The sequence below is a fragment of the Diplotaxodon limnothrissa genome, linkage group LG7, assembly GCF_057381915.1.
Source record: "Diplotaxodon limnothrissa isolate DT_005_m linkage group LG7, D_limnothrissa_male_GT1.1, whole genome shotgun sequence".
In the NCBI taxonomy this organism is placed as follows: domain Eukaryota; kingdom Metazoa; phylum Chordata; class Actinopteri; order Cichliformes; family Cichlidae; genus Diplotaxodon; species Diplotaxodon limnothrissa.
The window spans coordinates 40,589,897-40,608,946 of NC_140602.1; the positions used below are offsets into that span (position 1 = coordinate 40,589,897).

The 19,050-nt window shown below is 40.8% G+C and overlaps 1 protein-coding gene across 3 annotated transcripts in view; it reads left to right on the forward strand.

Annotated features, from left to right (window-relative positions):
* Positions 1–16,861: 16,861 nt before the first annotated feature.
* The window catches only part of palm2akap2 (PALM2 and AKAP2 fusion), an 84,632-nt gene continuing 82,443 nt past the window's right edge, over positions 16,862–19,050 (forward strand). For all 3 annotated transcript variants that reach the window (XM_085359692.1, XM_085359693.1, XM_085359694.1), the window contains exon 1: positions 16,862–17,212. In XM_085359692.1, the coding sequence (XP_085215818.1) occupies positions 17,162–17,212 (51 nt within the window). In that variant the 5' untranslated portion in view covers positions 16,862–17,161. The remainder of the gene's footprint in view (positions 17,213–19,050) is intronic.

Genomic DNA, 19,050 nt, shown 5'->3' on the forward strand with positions numbered 1-19,050 from the left:
CCTTTCTTTTGCAGCTGAGGCTGTGTTATTTTTTTTCCGCAAAATTTGCATGTTATCGGCATATGCTGCCATCAGAATTTCGGCCTCAAGCGCTGTAAAATGCATTGACCGCGCCTTCTTTCCCTCCGTCTCCATGGTGACTCGCTTAATCTGTGCTCCACTAATCAGGGCTTTATGTATCCTCGTGCGCGCGCTTAACTTGGGGTTAAAGCAACTCCGCGTTGACTGAACTAATTGTTATCAGCCTTTCTGAAACCAAATATTCCGAGTTGGACAGTTCGGGGTTACTCAACCCTGAGTATCGTTTTTCACTCTGAGTTTTCTAAACCGGCTTCCTGAAATAGGGCCCCGGTCTTGCTGGGTAAGAGCAAAATAGTCTACATAGATAGACGTACGTGGCTGAAGAGCTTAGAGGACTTTCACCCAGAAAAACAGGCTTCATATCCAATCTAAAACCAAACATCTCTGTGGACCTTTGGTTTAATTTTTCAACACATATGACACAAATAATTTAACACGTAATTGTCTGGTGAGAGGGGCTCTTGTTAGAGATACGAGAGCTGCTGGGGTAAGGATGCATTTTCAGTTTCTGTTGTTTTTTAGTTTTGGATGCATTCTCGCTGTAAAACTCAGGCATGTTGGATAGTCAACCACCACCATACTGGGTACACCTGTTCAGCTGCTTGTTAACGTAAATATTGAATGAACCACTCTGATAACAGCACCTCTGTACATTTAGGATTTTAGAGATGTTTATGACGGCCTGCTGAAGTTCAAAATGAGCATCAGAATATTGAGGAAAGGTGATTTAAATTGACTCTGAACATGGCATGTTTGCTGCTGCCAGACTAGTCTGAATATTTCAGAAACTGATGATCTACTGGGATTTTCAATCCTAGCTAAGGTTCAGGAAAATACTCCGAAAAAGAGAAAATATTCAGTGAGCAGCAGTTCTCTGGAAGAAAATCCCTTATTAACGTTAGATTTCAGAGGAGTGTGGTCAGACTGCTTGGGCTGACAGCAACCAAAGTATTGCAGAAGAGCATGTCAACCCTTGAAGCAGATGGGTTACAGCAGCAGAAGACCATAATGGGTGACATCCCTGTCAGCTCTAGGGATGGGTACCGGTGTCCGGTGCCATGATGGCACCGGTTCTGACATAAACGGTAGTAACCAGACCGAAAAGCAGCGCACATTTCGGTGCTTTATTTCGGTGCTTTTTTTTCCTGAGCTGTGATACACTTCTAGCCAATCATTTTACGTTTCCGAGGATAGTAGGCGGGGCCAGGTACGTACGTTCTTTTAGAGCAGAGCTACAGATTAAAAATGTCCAAGGCGAAGCGGTCAAAAGTCTGGCTGTACTTCACAGCAAAATATGCAAACTCAGCAGCCTGCAACAAGTGCTTTAAGCTGATACTGTGATACTGTCAAAGGAGGTAACACCAAGAATCCGATTAAACAGCTGGCGACGCATAGCGTTTTTTTTAAAAGCCGAGAAATGCGCCGTATTTGATAGCTTGCTGCGAGACCTCACACCGTGCACGTCGGGTGGGTTGCCAGTTATCGGACCCGGAGCAACATCCCCCAAAAACCCGAAGAATAGAGTCCTGGCCCCTAGCCCTGCCAGTGTAGCAGAAATGATGACGGATGATGATGGCAGCAGCAGCCGTTCTTCTCTGCGTGAGTAGCTTCATGTTGTTCGTGTGTAATTTACGTTGAGTAGGCTAACCACGTTATTACATTAATGCATGTAAGGTGAACTAGCAAACATCATCATAGCTACATGCGGCTGTCCTCTTGTTTGATGGCAGATACTCCCTTCACCCTGGCCAAAAAGGCTAAAATGACCAAAGAAAAAGTGGGAAACAGTTAAACATGAGAGGGTTTAAGTTTGTGTTTTTTCCATTGTTTAAGCACTGCTTCCAGCCAAGAGTGATGCCATATATGCCACATAGCTGCAGAAAAGGCTAACATTGTTATCTTTTTACAAAAAAAACCAGCTGAACATGAGAGGTTTTTGGACAAAGTTTGTGTTCTCCATTCTTTAAGCACCGGTTTGAGCACCGTTTAAGCACCGGCACCGTTTCAAAAGTACCGATTTGGCACCGGTATCGGATAAAACCTAAACGATACCCATCCCTAGTCAGCTCAGAACAGGAAACTGAGGGTACCGTTTGCACAGACTCACAAAAAGTATGCGATAGAAGATTGGAAAAACGTTGTGTGGTCTGATGAACACTCTAATGGCAGGATCAGAATTTGGTGTAAACAACATGACGCCCTGGACCCATCCTGGCTCATATAGGTGAGATGGTGTGGGGGATATTTTCTTGCCACACTTTGAGGCCCTTAGTACCAACTGAGCATCCTTTAAATGCCACAGCCTAGTTGAGTATTGCTTCTGACCATCTCCATTTCATGTCAAAAAGCTCAAACTATCTCAAATTCTTTTCTTGAACATCACAATGTGTTCACTGTCCACAGTCACCAAACCTCCATCAAACAGAGCACCGTGAATGTGATGGAACGGGAGATTCACATCATGGATGTACAAATCTGCAGCAACTGTGTGATGCTGTCACATTAATATGGACCAAAATCTCTGACGAATGATTCCATCACCTTGTTAAATCAGCGCCATGAAGAATTAAAGCAGCTCTGAAGGTACTAGCTAAGTGTAACTAATGAAATGGCCAGTCAGTGTAAGACAGTGTGTTCTGTCATGTTCAAATCAGTGTTATAACACAGCGCAGTCCTGTCACTCTTATCCCTTCAGAAATCTTCCATTTCTGAAATCTTTTTTTAAATTGACCAAACAGTGTCTTTTACTATCCCACCTGTCTCTTTAAAGAAACCCCTCGTCATCCTCAGAGGGGAAAGGTTGTTTGCAAGAGGTAGTTAGTGAAAACAAGCTGGCCACTCCTTTCATCATCCTTCAACTCCCTAAAGCCATTGTTTCTCTCTCTTTCTCTCTGCTGCCTCTTTGCCACCCTCTCCTCCCTATCCCTGGCTATATCTCTATGCAACAGTCAATGCTTTCTTTCATCACTCCCTCCTCAACCATATCTTTTGACTAAATTCTCTTTCTCGCTCTTTCTGTCTATATGTCCTTCTCGCTCTCTCACTCACACACATACACACACATGCTTGCACCCGTTGCCTCCTGCTAGCAGAGCGGGGTGATGCAGGAGCGGCGGCAGCAGCTGCTCTGACACATCCTGGCGTATAGAGAACACACACCGAAAAGGCAGAAGGAAAGAAGGAGGAGGAAGAGGAGGAGGTGGAGAAGATACAGAGGCAAAGAGGGAGGAGGACGAGGAGGTGAGGAGGAGGAGGACATAACTCTGTCAAAAGGACACTAGAGGACAGGAGTGGGAGAAGAGGACGAGGAAGGAGAGAGAGGAAAAGGGAGCGCAAGAAGCAGGTGTTGCAGCCATGTCAGACACACCTTTGCAGCGGAACGGCACGGCAAACGCCCCGTAAGTAAACCACGTTCATCTTTATGTTTCTATCTCCGTCCATCGCTCCCTTCCTCACCCGCATCCCTCCTCTGCTCTTCCCTCCATCTGACAGCCAGGGTTGTCATGGGAACGGGAGCTCCGTCATGGTGAGGCTGCTGCTCAGTCATGACTGGAGAGGAGACACGCGGCACACCGTGTACACTCCTCCCTCTCTTCATCTCACTCTGCCTCTCTTTTCTTCACTTGCCCTCGCACTCCCACCACAGATATCTCACCTTAAAGCACATCAGCCATTTAATGCTACGCTCTGTTTTCCTCTCTGTGTTGCTGTCTTTGCTTTGTGTCTTCAGCCTGTCTCTGTAGAAAATCAGCTTTGCACTCCTTTTTGCTCATTTTCCTCCATCCCCTTCCTGGTCTGGGATGCATGATATATATATATATATATATATATATATATATATATATATATATATATATATATATATATATATATATATATATATATATATATATATATATATATATGTGTGTGTGGAGAGAGAGAGAGGGAGAGTATGTGTGTGTGCAGTGTGTTAAGTTGTAGCATTGTCAATGTGGAGGCTGCAGGCTTGGTCCAGCTTTTCTGTGTCAGCAGAGTCCGCCATGCTGCAGACCCCTGCTTCCTGTGTGTAATTTTTGTGCGTCTGTGTGTGCGTGTGTTCATTTGTATAGCTTTTTTTTTTTAACTCATGAGAAATAAACCAGTGCAAAAGCAGAAAGAGAATGAAATTTTAAAAAGCCACTTGGTGAAATTTAACTGCCAGTTATTTTCTAGACACAGCATGAAAGTCAGCCTAAAATGAAGCAAGTAGTCATGAAACCACACAGCCAAGAAAAATGAGGAAATATGTGTTGAGAATTGTGTTTGGGATTAAAAACGATCTCTGTTGTACAATGCCTTGCTCGTTCTAAGAAAGAACATTTCGATTATTCTTACATATTTAAAGATAAAAGAGTCTTTTGTAACGAGGAATGCTGTTCCAAACAAAACCCTTTATATCAGGAAATTATCTTACAGTGGGGCAAAAAAGTATTTAGTCAGCCACCGATTGTGCAAGTTCCCCCACCTAAAATGATGACAGAGGTCAGTAATTTGCACCAGAGGTACACTTCAACTGTGAGAGACAGAATGTGAAAAAAAAATCCATGAATCCACATGGTAGGATTTGTAAAGAATTTATTCGTAAATCAGGGTGGAAAATAAGTATTTGGTCACCTCAAACAAGGAAAATCTCTGGCTCTCACAGACCTGTAACGTCTTCTGTAAGAAGCTTTTCTGTCCCCCACTCGTTACCTGTATGAATGGCACCTGTTTGAACTCATCATCTGTATAAAAGACACCTGTCCACAGCCTCAAACAGTCAGACTCCAAACTCCGCCATGGCCAAGACCAAAGAGCTTTCGAAGGACACCAGGAAAAGTATTGTAGACCTGCACCAGACTGGGAAGAGTGAATCTACAATAGGCAAGCAGCTTGGTGTGAAAAAATCAACTGTGGGAGCAATCATCAGAAAATGGAAGACATACAAGACCACTGATAATCTCCCTCGATCTGAGGCTCCACGCAAGATCTCATCCCGTGGGGTCAAAATGATCATGAGAACGGTGAGCAAAGATCCCAGAACCACACGGGGGGACCTGGTGAATGACCTGCAGAGAGCTGGGACCAAAGTAACAAAGGTCACCATCAGTAACACACTACAACGGCAGGGAATCAAATCCCGCAGTGCCAGACGTGTTCCGCTGCTGAAGCCAGTGCATGTCCAGGCCCGTCTGAAGTTTGCCAGAGAGCACATGGATGATACAGCAGAGGATTGGGAGAATGTCATGTGGTCAGATGAAACCAAAGTAGAACTTTTTGGTATAAACTCAACTCGTCGTGTTTGGAGGAAGAAGAATACTGAGTTGCATCCCAAGAACACCATACCTACTGTGAAGCATGGGGGTGGAAACATCATGCTATGGGGCTGTTTTTCTGCCAAGGGGACAGGACGACTGATCCGTGTTAAGGACAGAATGAATGGGGCCATGTATCGTGAGATTTTGAGCCAAAACCTCCTTCCATCAGTGAGAACTTTGAAGATGAAACGAGGCTGGGTCTTCCAACATGACAATGATCCAAAACACACCGCCCGGGCAACAAAGGAGTGGCTCCGTAAGAAGCATTTGAAAGTCCTGGAGTGGCCTAGCCAGTCTCCAGACCTCAACCCCATAGAAAATCTGTGGCGGGAGTTGAAAGTCCGTGTTGCTCGGCGACAGCCCCAAAACATCACTGCTCTCGAGAAGATCTGCATGGAGGAATGGGCCAAAATACCAGCTACTGTGTGTGCAAACCTGGTAAAGACCTATAGTAAACGTTTGACCTCTGTTATTGCCAACAAAGGTTATGTTACAAAGTATTGAGTTGTATTTTTGTTATTGACCAAATACTTATTTTCCACCCTGATTTACGAATAAATTCTTTACAAATCCTACCATGTGGATTCATGGATTTTTTTTTCACATTCTGTCTCTCACAGTTGAAGTGTACCTCTGGTGCAAATTACTGACCTCTGTCATCATTTTAGGTGGGGGAACTTGCACAATCGGTGGCTGACTAAATACTTTTTTGCCCCACTGTATATGAGTTGAGAAGACAGCTACAGTTTTGTAATGTTCTTTGTAAAGCGAGCCTGTTGCTTTAAGAGAAAATAATATCATGGGTGGTTTGCAGTGTGTTTGCAGATTTGGTGTTGGTGGATGTTTATATTACAGTTCAGGGAATAACAATTAGGAGGAAAGAAAGTAGTTTGCAATCATGAAATCATGAATATAGTCAGCAAACTGTCCAGATTCTTGACTGGAACATCAGACAAACACAGACAGTCTGAAGTTGTTAAAACATGACTAATATTTGGTATCCATATCCAGAAAGCAGACACTTGTTTATTTAAAATTAAACTCCCTGCCAATAAAGGAGAACAGGTGATTATATACCTAAACTAGCTCACACTATAGCTCCCATTGTAATATACTTCTGCTGTAGCTGTGGCCTCTCAAACAAATTTCCCCGAGCATAGAGTTCTCAAATCCTTGGCATAGATGGGCATAGCTTCTAAAGGAAAACTGATGTGTAATTGTGTAGAAGTCCATGGGAGAATGGCCCTCAGTTCCCTTACTCTGTGACCTCAAATACTTTCCTATTAAATGTAATATTTTGTAAGTCATGGTCCCCATTAAGGTCAGAAAGGAGGATAAGGCAGGTGCTTTAGGGGGGCCTGCTCTGTGATTGATACGTCAGTACCATCATTTAAACAGCAATTTAACAACTCTAAAGATGGTATATTTTTTTTATAATTCATTCACTCTGTGCTGCTTTGACTGCCTCACTGTTAATTTTGCTTGGTGTGTGGCGCAGATGTCTCAGTATTGTATGAATCATGGCATTAAAACATATTAACTTGCATCTTTTTCTTCCTTACAACACTGCTGAATAGGGCTGAACGATATATCGCATTTGCGATAATATCGCGACATGATCAAGTGCAATTTTCTAACCGCAAAGGCTGCGATTATACTCTGGACATGTCCAAATTCATGGGCTGCATCCTCCTGAGGCCGCATTTGTAGACCGATTACGTCACAGCGACGCGCCGAAGGCTGTCCAAATTACTACCATATCCCAGAATTCATAGCGCGGCCCAGCCAAACTCCAGTTTCCAGCAATGGCGGCCGCTACTAAGTTTTAAAATTACTCATACTAATCTTTCTGGGTCACAAAATAAACTTTTAACATATTTTCAGGCGAGAAAGTAGTTGTGTAAACATCAAATATCTGCTCGGTTTATCAAGATATCCCATATTTGCAAAAGTGCTTCGACGTTTTCAGAGGCGTCTGCTACCCACCAGCTCGACAGCTAGCCGGGAGCTCGAGGGTTACTGATGCGGCCGAGAACGGCACAACTCCCGGCACATCATTTTCAGATCACCGCGGAGTTTCGCTGCTCGGGTTAAACGTAATATATAAGTCACTTAGACAACCTAAAAATGTTATTGTTGGGCTTTTTTCAGTGTTTTGTTTGTTCGTGAGTAAATCGGTTTGGCTGAGATTAAAGTTATTAGATTAGATAAAATAAAACTTTATTAATCCCCCGGGTGGGTTCCTCCTTGGTTTTCACACAGCTGACTAAACGTCAAACAGAAAACTTATTAAACAGAAGTATGAGACAGTCGAGAATTTACGCCAGTGTCTGGTTATATTTTAGATAGCAAGAAGCAGACGGCCGAGTTTATTAAACTCCACCGAGACAGCGGTGACGCTAATCAGAACTAGACCGTCCAATTTCACGCCTTTAAACTTTAAAGGCGTGTTTGTGTGTGTGTTTATACAATTGCTATTATGTTTGCACTTTATGTGTAATGTTACTGACTGCAGAGATCAGTAAGATGTGTGTATTTTTTATTTATTAGTTTTATTTATTTAATATTATTTTTTAATTGAATGACTGTCTAGTAGTTCACAGATGTCGAAAAACTGAGTGTGGTAAAGCCACTGATTTTTTTTATGTATATTTCTGCAATCTGCACATTGTACTGACTTTCATTTTAATGTTTACACCAGGGTTCCTTGTCAGCACTTTATGCTCAGATGTTTGTAAGCTAAAAATAAACTATTGTGTATGTTCAAATATACTGTTGTGATTGAAGAAGTTAAATAAAAATGTCAGTCATCAATTCATGCATCACCTCATGTCATCATAACAGAGGTCTGTCTTCCAGGAAAGAACAGTTTAAAATTAATGTAATATAGTATTGGCCATGCTATATGATGTATTGCTTGTCTTTGTTTAATAATACAGAAGACAAAGACCTTAAAAAATAATCGCATATCGCATCGCAATCGCAATATTGGGGCAAAAAATCGCAATTAGATTATTTTCCATAATCGTTCAGCCCTACTGCTGAACCTTCACCTTGAACTATGAGAAGCTTAAGATGCTCATCATACTAAAAATGTAAAAAAACAAAAGAGATAATGGATGGTCAGTTGAGATTAAATTACAATATATCGGCGTGGTTAGCGGTCAGTCTGTGGTCTCACATGTAATGTGATCTCAAATGTGGTTTTGTTTCTGTTAGTAATGATAGATGTTAGAAGATGTGAGTTCATCAGTTCATCAGATTGCCTTTTCAATATCCGTTTATTCTGGCTATGATGTGTCCTTGTGCAGGGTTTGTTTTCTATGTTGGAAAAAAAAACCCTCCAGAACTATCAGAAAAGCAAATGAGTGATCAGTGATTTGGTTTGAGTGGCATCCAACTTGACTTACTGCAGCTAACTACAGGCTTAGAGCCTCAATCTGCAATCGTCAGACACTTTGACTGACAGTTTCCACTGTCTTTTTTTTCCCTTTCCTCCTTCATAGCCACACCCATGATCAGGAAAGGCCAAGAAGGTGCAGCGAGGCATTAAGCAGACATGCTTTGCTGCTGCATCAATAGTTAATGTTATAATTGGAAAAATGAGGCAGTGCTGTTGTGATTCAGCCAGTTTATCACACCCTATCTGTGCTTTCCTCTGCGCTGTGGGCTCAGTTTAATCACCGTGTACCCTGTGCTCTCCCTGGGTTGTCCACTGATTCAGCAGAAAGACGAGGTAGTAGTTGTGGTCATGTACATTGCAGACGCCACAGTGGCAGATGGCCCACTCTCTGCTGCTTTTTATTGCATATACAAGCAAGTCTTAAAGGGAAGGCGTATAAATATGGATGGTATAAACTGATTTATATTTACTATTTACTGGAAGCACATCAAGATAAAGAAACACTAATATTTAAACAGTCATTTGTCCTACTGTTCAGTGTTTTGATTGCCACTTAAAATGCATTGGAAGCATGTTTATATTAGGACAGTTTATTGATGCAGACTGTACAATGAAATGAAACAATCAGATCATTAGAAATAATCAGCAGATGAGATACTAATGAGTTTCTGCCAAAAGGTCTGTGTGAATGATTTAAAGATAATGAGTTATATAAGAAATTGAAAATAATAGTTTCACAAGTGAAATAAAAGGTGAAAGGAAAACATTTTAGAGCCCATTCATTCAGTTGAGCCCACTCTACTGAATCTGCTCTCCTCAGAGTCTCAAATGTCTTGTTGATGTGCAGGGATACAAGCAAATCTAGTGGTCTGACTCCTTTGACACTATTAATCAGCATGTGTTAATCATGAGACTGAGGCACTGGGTGGGTATATCTGTTGCAGTCATCATTAGTCCCCCTCTCACACTGTAGCTCTGGAGAGCTGCTTTCTGTGACCTGTTTTATTTCTCTTGTAATTGCTTCTTTACATCAGATTTGTTAAATGCTTTTATTTAATGGTTCATTTTATGACACTGTCCTTTACATCACTTTTAAACCTAGAACTAAACCTAAACTAAAGTTCTTAATTCTAAAAATATCGTCTGTTCTGCGTATAGTCCTGGATGTCGGCTCTCCCCACATTAAATCAGCAGTTAGATAAACTGTCACTTGGATTTGCAGGTCAGAACTCTGGTTGGATCCTGTTTTTATCAGTTGAGAGACATCAGTAAATTGCTCCTATTACATCAAAATCTGAGATTTTTATTCACGCTTTTATTTCTCCTCGGCACGATTGTTGTAACTGAATCTTCACCCGAATCAATAAAACCTCCATGGATCATCTGCAGATTGTATAAAACTCTGCTGCAAGGCTCTTGACTAGATCCTCCAAGCGCTCCCACGTTACACTCCTGTTGATCTCTCTGTGCTGGCTCACTATTCAATTCAGAATTGAATTTAAAGTTCTGGTTTTCGTCCCTTCAGGGTTCTGCATGGTGAATCACCTACCTACAGTATATTAGTGACCTTTTACAGCCATATGCCCTCAGCAGGACTCTCAGGTTTTCTGATCAGGGCCTGTTATCCATCCCAAAATCCAGACTAAAACCTCAGTTGTGCCCCTTCAATCTATAATTTGCCCTCGAGTCTATGATCTGTGAGCCACCAAAGACTCATCTTTTAAATTATCATTTGTGTTGCATTTTACTTTGTTTATGTCTGGTCTCAGGTGGTTTCAGTACCTTGTCTGTAGAGGCACTATATAAATAAATTTACCTCCTAACTTATATATAAACAGTAATATATTAAAAGATCATTAAAAGATTAAAAGATAGTAAAAGATCCAGCCTTTTTCCTTCCAGTGCATCAAAAATCACCTAAAGCCTGAACACAAAACAGTTGTTTTTACAATTAACACGCTTTCGTTTTACTCACAGATTTGCTCTTACAAATAAAAAGTGCCCGAGGATGAGAAATTACAGCTAGACATTCGGAAAAAGAAGGAGCCGAAAGAACATGCTGAGGTTGTGAGTTTTTCAAGGCCAAGACCTCTGGCTTCCCATCTGCATCTCAGCTATATAGCAGCTTTTATGGATGCATGCAGTGCCTAAAATAGCATGCACCGACATCCATGTGCACTCCCCTCTCTCAATGTAAATTGTCAGTAAATTCAGATAGAAATGAGAAGTTTGCTTCATTATAATCTCACTTTGCAGTTGACTAGAAACGTTTTAGATTATATGTCATATACAGTATTCAGCTTTGAATTCAGTGTGATCTAGGTGAGTTATTCTAATATGCTTGTGGGTAATACACAAGGTTATGCTTCCTTAAACGGTGTATAGGTACCCTGATCTGGTTTTATGTTTTGTGTGGTTTTTTGTGTGGAAAGTAGCTGTTAACAATTAACGGCAACGGTAAAGAAAACCTGAAGAAGCTGATTCACATGAGACTGTGGCAGACTAAATACAGACAGCTGGTTGTTGAGATGAGCAAGTAGTAAAGTAAATATGTGTGATGAAATACTGAAAGCCAGTGTCTTACGAAAGTGCATGCTTCAGAGGCTTTTCTACCCTAAACTGCCCTTCATAAATGCTGATCATTACATCTAAAAAGGACTTTATAACTGAAACTACAAAATGAATGGGGAAAAGGTGAAAATGAGTTTGAAAGAAAACCCCATAAATTTGTGCATTTTAAATGCAGACAGGCAGACAGACTGTGTGACACACAAACCCAGCTTGGCTTCTCTAAGTGATGTATAAAATATGAATGAGATCAAGGTCTGGCAGTACCATAGCTAGAAATATGTCTGTTTGGGTTGCTTTTACTCCCTCCACATCCTCTTTCTCTTCCAATCTCTCAAACTCACATACAATAAGTAATAGTTTGTAGTCTGTAGCTGATGTGTTTTTTTAGTTATTTGGGGGAAAACTGAAGTGTGGGAGTACTGAGCTCAGGAGAGGCAGGCAAAAGTCCCATTAACATTGCACACAGATGCAATTTTCTGTCTTACTTTCCTTGTCCATATTTGCTCATTCCCTTTTCCACCTACTCTTACTTTGCATGTTGTTACATTTGTGCGCGTGTGTGTGTGTCTGTGTGTGTGTGGGTCTCACTGCTTCTGGTTCCACATCTGGAGGCCATTACGTCTGGGCTGGATTTGGGGGAGTAGGCGGAGCTGGCCTAGCTGTGCAGTGAGGTCATCGCGTCCTCGTTGCGATGCAGAAGAACAATGATGCTGTTGTCTCCGTCAACGACAAACCAGCGTGTCTGACGCCAGAATGAAGGGGCTGGAGGAGGAGGGGAGGTGGACAAGGAGAGAGTTAAAAGTACAGTAGGCCCAAAACAAGAAAAGAAAGAAAAGTACGATGTATTATTAGTAAGGAAGAATGATTTGTAATGACAGTGCGAGCAGCCAATATGAGGTAACTGGTATGAATCCAGGTTAAACTAAAGCACTCAGACATGCCAGACTTGAGCTCTGATTACAGTTATAAATTGTTTATTTTCAAGATCCCAAATAGTTCAAGGTTATATGGGATATGATTTATGTTAAGGATGTGGCAATGCGTTCTAATGAAGATGACTTTCAAGGTGTAGCAGAATGATATATTAAGGATTTGGCCCAAAAGAATATGTGACCAAAAGTTAATCATTAGGTAGCATCAGGTACAGGACAAATCTGATTTAAAAATAATTTTACTGCGTAAAAGAGACACTTTCCAGCAATGTATTTGCTTAACAGTTGTCCTCTGAGACATTCAGTGAGGTGATTTTTGTCTTTTTTTGTTAATTCTTACCAGATGATGTACATAAAGATGACTGAACATTAGTTACTATGAATATTTCAGTAAGACTGAATAAGTAAAACCTGAAGCATAACTAAATACTAAAACATTTTATCGCTGTGACAAAAGACATGCAAAGCTAAATGAATGCGTCAGCGGTCCTGAATCCCACCAGGCTACAGTATCTGCGACTGTGTGCTTTTTTTATGCAATAACACTATAATAACACATTTATCATTTCTGGTTGATTTTCCCAGAGTATCTTCAGTGTGTAAATATTAAAACTACACACACTCACTCAAGGGACAGCTGCAGTTTTTTTTTCATCCACATTCTTGTCTTTGAGTAATGCAGTGGCTGTTGTGTCCTTGTGTGTCTGAATGCAAGCTTGTGTGTGTGCGTGTGTGTGTGTTACATGCTTCTGTATTCCCTAAAGAGTTATCCCGGACTGCTGCTGCTGTTTCTCCTTATAAGGATGTCTGCTTGTGGAAGGAGGGATGAAGAAAAAAGGAAAATGAAGAAGAAGGGCACATTTGAGGGAAAAGAAAGAGAAAGTGAACAGATGGAAGGAAGGACAGGTGGGATACGAGTAGGAATGAGAGCACTGGGGGAGGGGGGGGGGGTGATAAAGGTAGGGAGGATAAGATGAAGAGAGGGTATTAAAGGAATCGGAAGGAAGAAAAGAAGTTGAAAAACTGTAAGAAAAAATGAGTAAGAACAAAAAAGAGAAAGAGAGCAGGAATGCAGCAAAGGAAAGAAAGAATGAGCAGAAAAGGTAAGACAGGAAGATTAAAAAGGTCTTAGAGGTGTGAAAAGAAGAATATGTGAAACTCAGGTGAACCTAGTGAGTTTTTTAAATGGGTCACAGGTAACAGTGACCCATTTAAAAAAACCACTGCCTTATCTGTGTGTGTGTGTGTCTTTCAATGATGTGTTTTTGCAGTTTATCTTAACAAAGATGCTCCACTGATGTTCATCTCCACACCCAGCTCATGGAGCGACACAGTTATCTTCCTTTTTTGATCCTTTTTTTTCACCCTGCGTCTGATCCTCTAATGTAGGCAGCTTCTGTTGATGTTGCTTTGATTTGCACTAAAATAAATGGATCACCAGAGAGGCCAGAAAATGGAACCTGCCAAGTCAGCTTCTTCGATGATAGCGTGATAACCATGTGTAGTCTAAAATTTAGAACTGTGCAGGTTTGGGCTTTTTTGAACATGGGTGACCTGTTATTTCAAAGGAATTGCATCAATTTGCCATTCCCTGTGAACAGTTTGACACTGAATCACCACTGTTTAAACATCTATTTAAGACATCGCAACATGGTGGAAAAATTGTTTTGAAATGAAAGATGCAATCACCTGGACCTCTAGCAAAGTTGAGCTTCTCTGCCAGAACTTATTTATTATCAATATGTCGCTTAGAACAAAAGAAAACATTTTAATCTGCTGAGCTAAAAAGCTGCTGCATTAGCAACATTTAGGTTGAAGGTTTGACCTCCTGAGACTCTGTGTCCTCATATGGAGACATTACATGTTGTCTTCTCAGCACATTTTGCCTCAGTCTTCTCAATAGTGTTTTATACTTTATAGAGCCTGAATGATATGTTATCTTTATGACTAATACAGATATTTGGTGATTTGGTGGATTTTTATATATAAATATTGCCAATATTTGGCCCAAAAGAATATGTGACCAAAAGACCCATGAAAGGCAAGATTACTTAACAATTCTTATGGGTAGTTATTCATTGACTCCTTTAGGCTCTACTTGACTCTACTCAGAGAGATGACTGTTCCTTTTGTGATTTTTCCAAACACATATGTTGCCAGCGGGGAAGTTGTGCGCTCTTGTAGACAAACTTTGAGATTTTAACATTCATAACACTGTTGAATGATGCTTCTCCCATCTCTTCTTCACTATTTTCATTTTCATTTATCAGACATTATAAATACCAGTACTGATAGATGCAAATGGCAAATATCAACTGAAAATATCAGTCGTCATCGGTATGTCAGGCAGACTATACACTGCAAAATCTCCAGTGTTAAATTGACACTAGAAAGTGTCTATATGTGTCCACTCTTTTGAGTGTTAAATTAACACTTCTGACAGTGTTATATTTCTAACAGTAAGATAGTCAGTGTTAAAGATTAATAATGACTAACACTGAGCTGTGCTGATTTTCTATCACTGGAAAATAACTAAAAATGCTAGTAATATTTCAGTGTTAGAAAAAACCCCACTGCTAATGTTAGTCATTGTTAATCTTTAACACTGACTATCTTACTGTTAGAAATATAACACTGTCAGAAGTGTTAATTTAACACTCAAAAGAGTGGACACATATAGACACTTTCTAGTGTCAATTTAACACTGGAGATTTTGCAGTGTAATATTTTGTGAAGCAACACTGACCTTATTTTGTTGTGGTATAAAATAAACCACCTTTCTCCATATGAGAAAGCTGTCATTTTTCTGTAAAGCAAATTTACCTTGCCTTTGGGTATAAATAAAGTTACCTTGACCTTGACCTTGATGAGAGCATACTTTTTTAAAGAGACACATTAAACTAATTTCTAAAGCAGTAACAATTTCCTGTTCAAAGAGGAAGTTTAGATCATTTACTAACCAGGTCAAACTAATCACAAATAGATAGTACAAAGTAAAACTGGATCCCAAACCATAGCTTGAGTGTCAGGAGGTTAAATTGCTTACTCTGAAAGACACAAATACAAGTTCAGTTAAATAATAAGATCAATATTTCCATAGCAAATGGAAACAATGTCTGCTTTGGTCATCGGTGGACAGTTTTTGCTGTTGAACTGTGCACCCTGGGGATCAAATATCCCTGGGTGCTGTCCATAAAGGGTGACAACAAGATCACTTTTATCTCCTACTCCACTATTACAAGATAAGACTACTTCAAGTAATAACACATCCATAGATGTCTCCTTTAGTTTCCAGCCTTGTATGCTGAACAGGTTCTGATCACATGACACCAGGGAAATGTTGGCAATGTATGGACGTATAAATTCACTCATGTATACATTAGTTTATCCACGCAGAGGTATAAAAGTCAAAACCAGAATCTTTAAATGGACTCTGAAGTTCATGGGCACTCTTCACTGCAACTGAATTAGTAACAGTGAGTGAGTACATACAAAGCTTAGTCAGTGTTCCTCAGCAAATGTTCCAAGGAATTACAATCATTTTAATTCAGATCTTGACACTATGGAACTCAACTTGACCATATTTCTTAAATGATAAAAGCAAGAAAAAAAAACTGAGGTTTTAAACATATATAACAGAAATATCCGAATCAATATAGGCCCTAATAAAGAACCTTGTGGTACACCATATGTTAAGAGAAGTGGAAGAGAACCTGAGCTTAGAAGTGGACAAAGAAAAGGACTGAGGATATGAGTAAGGATTGTTACTTGTCAGTGGATTAACACACAGTTTTCTGAGCTCAGAGTTTAGACGTAACCAGAGCATCCTGCAAGTGTTCCAAGGAAGCTTTGACTCAAGTCGTGAGTCAAAGGAAATGAAAAACCACAATAACTAAACTGATTAGCTTCTATGGCACCATTGTGCAGATGTTTTTGATAAAATTAGATTGGTCAAAAAGTCAAAAGTAATAAGTAAAATTATTTACAGGTAATCTGAAATAAAAGGCTAGGTTTTAATGCTTTAATCCCCCTAAACAGTGATTTCCTTATCTGTATGTTTATCTCCTGCTCCTAAGAAGTGATCAGTGATTATGGCAGGAGGTATCACTTTGTTGACTGATCTCAATAATAAGACGGCTTACATCCAAGTCACCTTTAGGATAAGGAGAAAGGAAAACTGCTGAAAAAAGGGGGAAAAACAGTCCTATAGTTTTCCTTTTTTTTTCTTGTCTTGTCTATTCTTGAGCGCCTTCGGGGAGTTCATCTTTCAAATTTGACAAATTACTCTTTTCCTTCTGTTTTCCTTACTTCTGCAATTTTGATTTCACTGTTTTTTTCTCTCTACCTCATTCCTTTTTCTCCCTCCTTTTTTCTCACACAGCTCGACCTCCATACTGCTAGTTCTCTCTCCCTTTCCTTCACCATCCTTCTCTCAGCTGCTCCTCCCAGCTGTTTAATCACACATGGCTCATGCCTAAAGAAGAGAGGGAGGGAGGGAGGGAGGGGACAAATGGGAGGAGAGACAGAGAGCGCAAAAGAAAGAGTGGGTGATAGACAGAGAGCGAGAGACAGCAAATGCAAGCAGTGGGCTGAGTGTGAGGGCACATGGCCAGTGAGTGAGAGATCTTTGCTTCCTCTCAGCGCAAGCCTCTTCTCCCGTTGTCTCCTCTCTCTGGTTGGATTATTGCCGAGGAAAGACTTCATCTGGATACTCCTCCTCCTCTCCCTGTCTCCCTCTCTCTCCTCTACTTTCCACCTCTCTTCCTACCTCTCACTGAGGGACTGCAGCTCTCCTTCTTCCCCGATCTCACCTCTTGTTCTCCTCTCACCCCCCTTTCCCCTGCTTCCCCCTCAGGATGTCGTGTGAGGAGGCTCAACTCCACAAAGAGAGGCTGCAGGCCTTGGCGGTAAGTCACTCTGTTTAAACAGGTTTTTTTTCTTTGCTCGGCTCTTCTCTCTCTCTCTCTCTCTCTCTCTCTCTCTCTCTCTCTCTCTCTCTCTCTCTCTCTCTCTCTCTCTCTCTACGTGTCTTTGACCTTCTGTCTGTGAGGTCTGCGGTGTCCGTCAGAAATAATGTTTCACCTCAGCGTTATCGCTTTCTTTCATTCACAGTATAAAATTTCACATGGCTGTCTCACACCTCCGGCTTCCAGAAAAGTTTTCCAGTCCTTTCTGCTCTTATAGCCTGCCATTCCCCCTAAGTGTACCATTGCCATTTACTTTTTAGTGTCACTGAAACACATACTCGGGGCAAGAACTGGTATCCACTTTTCTGTCTGTCATTGCTTCCAGCCAAAGTGTACTGAACTTTGACTTATAAAGTTAAATGACATGAAAACAAAGACAGAAAGTCACAGTGATCCAAGGATGAAACCCAAACATGGACTAGAGGTTATCTTATCTAATGTTTAGGAAAATTAATGTCATAAGAATCAAACTTAAAAGAAGTTGGCTTTCATGATCAAACTGAATCTGTACATGTCTGCGCAGATAATCGTTTGCCTACATATTCTGATATGTAGTCATTGCTGTTTCCTTATAGTGAAGTTTTAATGAAGAAAAAATAAATTGGGCACTGCTAGTGATCTTTTCTGACAGAAATCTTGCAACAAGGAGATACATATGAATATGCTTAACATGTTGGAAGCCCTGCTGCATGACATCACAGCCTCCTACACCCATTTTAATCAAATAAAACAAAGCGATTTTTGTTGCACTAGTTGTAATGTGCAGTATTCCCCTACTAGCTGTCTGTCTTACAACACTGCTTTGTTTGTCTTGTGGTTCCTGTCAGCTGTCATTGACATCCACATCTCCACAACTTGGAGGAGAATCAGCTTTTTAGTCAGGTTTTGAGGTATACTAGCTTCCCAGTTGTTCGGTAGTCTAGAATAAGTTTTGATAGTTGCCGTTGTGTTTTACCATCAGAAAGGCATCTGTGGAAGCGTTTGGCTCGGGGATGATGGGACTTTAGAGCAACAGTTATACCGAGGCTCACTGCCTGGGACTAAATTTGGCGCCAGCTAGGAACCACAGCATACCACGCACACTTAAGACGCTCAGAGGCACAGGAACACACACACGCATTTATACACAAGTGTATGTGCGGTGGTTGGGGTGGGGGCACAGCAGCAGCAGATGGAGAAACTATTTTGGCCATGTTTAAACATGGCAGCCATACCAGGCAACATGCACTTACACCAATGCAGGACTTTTAGAAAGAGAGTGGAAAGTTCTCAAACAAGCAGAAGCAAAAGACTCTGTTTCTTGCATAATCCTTGAACATTTAAAACTAAAGTGCTGAAAAATCAGTTAATAAATAGCACAAATGAGTTTTGGTTTCTTGAATGAGGCCATGAAAAACTGCAGAATATTCTGACTCTTACTGATACTGTAGTTTAACAGGTAGCACTGGAGATCCCACTGTAAAGCCAAGAGCTTTGACATATAGTAATGGGCAGCCGCTGAATACAATTAAACCACTTGGGCCTCTTTGTCTCATCTAAATGAACATTTGTCTTGTTTCAGCTAAGTGTGTATACACTATATCAAAGACAATAATAGTGCTAATAGCTTTCAGCCCCAACCAGCCACTTAAATAGAGAAGGGCTACTATTACACTAATAGTACTGAGCGCTCTGTAAGCCGAAGACTTAGCCAAGCAGCGGAGGTTAAGAGTAAATACAGGAGCTGGACAAAGTTATAAAAACCTCTTCTGACTCATTCGAGTGCAAGTGTTTAGTCA